General features: G+C 42.6%; 1 protein-coding gene across 4 annotated transcripts; it reads right to left on the reverse strand.

Annotated features, from left to right (window-relative positions):
- Positions 1-589: 589 nt before the first annotated feature.
- On the reverse strand, positions 590-4,717 carry LOC125546166 (lipid droplet-associated hydrolase). 4 transcript variants are annotated; one of them, XM_048710334.1, is made up of 14 exons: positions 4,530-4,717; positions 4,418-4,458; positions 4,209-4,348; positions 4,054-4,133; positions 3,859-3,930; positions 3,751-3,779; positions 3,120-3,170; positions 2,878-2,928; positions 2,360-2,419; positions 2,182-2,264; positions 1,659-1,806; positions 1,507-1,557; positions 1,213-1,317; positions 590-1,099 (listed from the first exon to the last, which is right to left on the reverse strand). In XM_048710334.1, the coding sequence occupies exons 1-14, from the start codon at positions 4,531-4,533 to the stop codon at positions 953-955; spliced, it is 1,062 nt and encodes a 353-aa protein (XP_048566291.1). In that variant the 5' UTR covers positions 4,534-4,717; the 3' UTR covers positions 590-952. The 4 variants fall into 4 exon arrangements, with proteins under 4 accessions (XP_048566291.1, XP_048566294.1, XP_048566292.1 ...); XM_048710337.1 differs by having other exon boundaries at positions 4,418-4,463; positions 4,530-4,686; XM_048710335.1 differs by having other exon boundaries at positions 4,209-4,424; positions 4,530-4,704.
- Between the last annotated feature and the right edge of the window lie 622 nt (positions 4,718-5,339).

Here is a 5,339-nt window from a genome sequence, read left to right on the forward strand (position 1 = left end):
GTTGCGTCGAGTCATGGTTATAAGTTGGTTAGGCTGTAGCTCGAGGACAAGCTGCATGTCCAGGTAGGGTGTAGTGTTAGAGTACGTAATGGGCCTAATGGGCCCATTAGTCTTAGGGTTAATTAGAGATAAGGGTCGCTTGCTTAGGGGTCAAGTAAGCCTTGCTTGGGAGTCAAGTAAACCTCTCTATATAAAGAGAGGAGATGTATCAATCTAATCAAGCAAGAATTAAGAAGGAAATCCCTTCCCTCTTGCCCGGCCGTGGGCAAAAAGGCCCCCGGCCGGCCCTCTCACGCCCTCCTTCTAGCAGCGCCATAACAAATGTAATATGTAATGTTGCTATGATTCTAACTATCATATTTGTAAGATGTCGATTTGACATCGTGTTTGCACCTATGAAATTGTTTCTAGGGAATGGGCCTATGGAATTTTGATATAACTATGTGTTTTTGGATTTGATTGTTGCCAGCATTCATCTAGATTCTAAAAAGATCATGGCAATAGTTATCATCCCCAATACATCAACATACACTGAATGGGAAAAATTATGTACAAAAAGTAAAAACTATAGCTAAGGAAAACATAAATGTAATATGTAATGTTGCTATGATTCTAAAGATGTGATTCTTATCATCCCAAGAATTGTTCTTTACGTACACTGCACTATTTCTACAAAATGAGTCAATCAATATAGAAGCATCTCCGAAAACTAGTCAATCAACACACATACGATTTATGCAGTAAGAATAATGACGCAGTTGTTGCTTGTCAGGTTCATCAGCGAAAGGAGGACGAAAACATATTGCATGAAGGCCAAGTTAGATAGCAGTATTCAGCATGTGACTTTTGAGATCTGTCATCCTGGATTAGCATATGCAAAATAGGCACTAGTATTTGGAATCCAGCATCACACTTCTATATTACTTCATCAAAAGAAGATAATTGTCTGCCATCAGCTATCTCCGACGAGCATTTGGTTTTTAATCAAGTTTGCGACGTAGTCAGCAACCCAGAAGGATCCAGCCTCCGTGCAGCAGTAGCCGTGTGTATGACCTTCTTTCTCGACCGACAAGGCAACCCCTGGAGCATGCCTTGAGATCTGTATTTTAACACTCCCAGACAAATTAACATGAGCAAAGCTATCCATGATACAACATAACAACTCGCATGATCAGAATAATGCCGTTGAAATAATGAATGTGATCTATTCACCTCTTCCAAGTGAGTTAGTGGACCCCAGTGATCATCCACACCGAACAGAAAAGCAATTTGGTCCTGTTTTGCTCTGATGAAATTCCAGTCCGGCTCTTCGTGAAGCTGAAGTGCATAGTAACATGGTCAAGAACTAACTGGTTTGCAAGTAGAAAATAGTAAGAAACTCTAGTATAGTACTGCAAGTAATGCAATTGTCTTTGCCATGTAATGCAGCTGAATGTAGCATTATAATACTCCTATAATACTCTTGTGACCCATAATGCAGCTGGATGTAGCATTATCAACATTTACCTTTTCGAACTCTGTCTTTGCCATGAAAAGCACATTGCGCATCGTATGGTACTGCACGGTTTGCAGAAAATGAGCACATGTCTCGACATGTTTTCAGATAAGAGAAAAATACAAAACAGATGGCCAACTAAATAGGAAGAAGCTCAGAGCACCTGCAAGAGATGGCTACATCCAGCATCAATGGCTGCTGTAGACCAAGAAGATCCAAGGAACCTTTTCACAATGCTCCTCGTAACTGAAGCCTGGAGTGAGCCGATGAAAGACACTAACAAACTAACCCCTTTACTAAGGAGAGATGACCTGACACGTTCATTTGAGAAGATCAAGTTCAGAGAAACAATAATATTCATTTGGGAATAGGCATGATGATCATTTCAACTTTGAAACTCAAAATTAAGGTACTGAATAACCTCCTATAAGATGATAATTAGGACTAAGAATAGCTATAGACAGCTATATATGTTGGTTGTCTTCCTAGTTGCCTACTATCTAGCAACCTGTATGTGTTGTGTTGCTTGTTCAATAGAACAACAATTTTAGATATTTTCCCCTATCACGGCTCATGCTATCACATCGCCTTGTTTGAATTATCCAAGTTTTGTGGAGTAGCAAACCGGTATTGTTGTGTTGATAAATATACATAAAAAAGCAACCAAACTCTAAAGAATTTACTACCTTGCAACATATCCAATTGCTGATTGCTTCATAGCATTCTTGTTCAATGTCAAAAATGGATAAAGCCCCACAAAAAAAATTACCTGTCCAGGAGTGTCAAAAACAAAAATGAAACAGCAAGTACAGACTTAAGGAAAGGACTTTGAAAGGAGTGCTAGACTTGGATAAATACTCATACCTTCTTCTGAAATCTTTTGCATATTTCCAGACCTATGTACGCGCCAATAGAATGACCCACCTACATTTGATACAGAACTAAGCTTAGATGCTTTGTTTCATGTACAAGCGAATCACATACTCTTCAGTAAAAAACATATTAACAGTTGGATCAAATTGTACATAACTAACAGTTTTGTACAATACTGCAGAAAGAGTAAACAAATCAAGCGCTTCAGTACTATGATGTCTTCATGCGCAAGCCAAATGAACTACATATGAAAATATATTTATGAAGATATTACCCCAAAACAAAATGATCATGGGCCAGCAAGTCAAGCAGAGGTGCAGGCACCTTTCCACAAAATTCACTCAGACTTTCCTTTTCCTCTATTCGGCTCAATGTAATACTTAAACTATATGAAGTTTTAAACACTTGTATTGTAGAGTAAACCAACTAAATTGTCCACCTAGTAATCTAGCATAGGACAGCTTGGATTTAATAAAAGGAAGCTTGTGTTGGTGAAGACAGAAGCATACCACAATTATGGACTGTTCGGTATGTAGAAGCTCTTGCTCAAGAAAATCAATCTGCAAACATGGACATGAGAAATATGAGTAATCTATTCTCAATAGTCGAGAAAAAGATGAGAGAGAAAAATGAAACAGGAAAGTGTTCGCCTGTTCCTATTAAGTTTCAGAAGAGTGTTTCTTTTTGCAGCAGAAACAAAATTACGAAGAGCAGTTGCAGTTGGAAGCGACGAAAGCATGCCAAAACGAACCTTGTGCTCAATCTGTTCGTGTAATGAAAACAATCGTCCGTGCTCGTAATCCTGTCATGGGTAGTGTAACAATCATATACAGCAGCGGCCTTAATATGCTGACCAGACAGTAAAAAACAACCATATCATAGTAAACAACTAAACATCATGCCAGAGGAGCAATAAAAGAATGTGCATTGACAAGGATTATTGTTGTGCATTTATTCCTAACCATGCCAGTGAATAAGGATGACAACTTTGAAACCAAGACGACCAAAACATTGAAATTGTTTTGTTTAACAGAACAAATTATTGAGAAGCAGGGGATTGCCAAACTTTTATCATAGCAAGTAGTGAATAGAGCGCACAAGTGGAACACCAGTTCTCAATAGAAATTTATAACCTGAACCAAGTTATGAATACCACTAAGAACCTAGAAAATTTCCTAACAACCTGATGCTTTAGAAAAACCCCTCTACGTATCTGTCTAAGGGAAACCACTAAGAACATCCAATGCTCTGAAACTATGATAATCCCAGACAATCCATCACCATTTTTAACTGTCTTCCATAAATATAAACAATGCATGTGACTGTCCCTTGTCGATTTCAACATGACGATATGAATCAAACTGAAGAAATCTGTTTATTACCTTCTGCCCATGTGAAATGTGCCCTATCGCTGAACAATGCACAAGGTTCATCAGCAAGCAACAACATCAATACATTGACGAAAATACACATGGATCAAGCAAGCTTACCCGTAACAGATGCCTGCCCGCCGAGGTTTTCATACAGGGCTTCGACAAAGTCCCTGTAGAATCCAACAATACCTGCCAGCCACACAGAAACATCAGAGCAACACAAGCCCCTGACTGACGGATCCTTCTTCACGCATCAGCACTTCAACACATGAAAAAGCAGAGATAATTTATGGCGCGCCGGCGGTCACCAACCTGGATTGCCAGGGACGACCAGAACGTGGAGCGACGGCGAAGGCTCCCTGGATCTTATCTCGAGCAACTCCGTGGCGAAGCTGCAGAGGATTTGATTTCAGACTTCAGTAACACAAGCAATTAGCGCCAGCTGCGGATGCGGAGAGGGCGGGTACCTGGAGACCATGCAGGTCCTGGCCGTGGCCCGCGCCCTCAGGGGGAACGGCGTGAGGAGCCCCGCCCTCTGCATGCTGGATCCGGCGCCCGGCCTCGCCCCGCCGCCGCCGCAGGCCGCCGGTCTAAACAGCCTGGGGAGCTGCCCGACAGAGCGCCGTGAGAGCCGGGCAAGTCAGGGGGGCGATAAGGTCGAGGGAACAGCGCCTACCTGGGCTCTGCACCGGAAATCAGCCGCGCGCAGGCACGATCCTACGCTGCACGGATCAGAAAGGGGAAATTTTGGTGGGGGTTCGATTCGTGGGAGGAGCGCGGGGGCTTACCCATCCAGACGGCGCCGGGGGAGGAGGAGGGGGAGCGGGCTCCGGCGACTCGCCCGCCGGGAGGGTGCCGCGCGCCGCCGGAGAAGAGAGGGTTCAGGCTTCGGAGCGGCAGTGAAGACTGAGCGGGTGGTTCGGTCAGCTACCTTCCCACCGATGGATCAGGGGAACGCCGAACACGTGACAGTGGTCATTATTCCCAGTTTTCCCAAGTTTCTTTCAGAAAATAAACCTTCCTTTTTTTTCTGAACACACTACAGACGCAAGGGCTCATATACACGCTCATACACTCACCTCTATGAACGCACACAAGCACACTCTACCCGTATGAGCACCTCCGAAAGACTGAGCAGACATATCATCTTAAAATTTACGAAGTCACCGTAGACACCTCGTCATCAACGGGAACGCCTCCTCCCACTGAATGCGCATCGCTGGAAATGCTGAAATAAATCCAGAAATAAATGCGAGCACCAGGACTTGAACTCTGGTGGAGGTCTTGAAAGGGATATCCCTTTCAAGACCCATAGATACATACAGTACATTGTTGTGTTTGTTAATTTTATTATTATATATTTAGGACTGTCATTGAAGTGGTGGAAGTCGCATCTCTCAAGATTGTTTCTCTTTTTTCACTCTTTGATATCAATTTCATAGCTAAATGGCAGTTACGATAGACTCTCGAATTCTTCATTACTTTAGGTGCTGGCTGTGATAAATGAATTAATCCTAATTCCTAAACCCTAAACCTAATTTCTCATTGTGCCAATTCATCCAACTTCGCCCGTTTCTAGTGACGTCATCTAACTTTGT

Source organism: Triticum urartu, chromosome 3 (assembly GCF_003073215.2).
Source record: "Triticum urartu cultivar G1812 chromosome 3, Tu2.1, whole genome shotgun sequence".
Lineage (NCBI taxonomy): Eukaryota > Viridiplantae > Streptophyta > Magnoliopsida > Poales > Poaceae > Triticum > Triticum urartu.

What these genes read in the sequence shown, in the direction of transcription:
- LOC125546166 (XM_048710334.1), bottom strand. An exon ending in GCAAAAGATTTCAGAAGAAG is followed by an intron (nt 2,265 to 2,359) that starts GTATGAGTATTT and finishes ACTCCTGGACAG; the next exon opens with GTAATTTTTTTTGTGGGGCT. An exon ending in GATGTAGCCATCTCTTGCAG is followed by an intron (nt 1,558 to 1,658) that starts GTGCTCTGAGCT and finishes CAAACCGTGCAG; the next exon opens with TACCATACGATGCGCAATGT.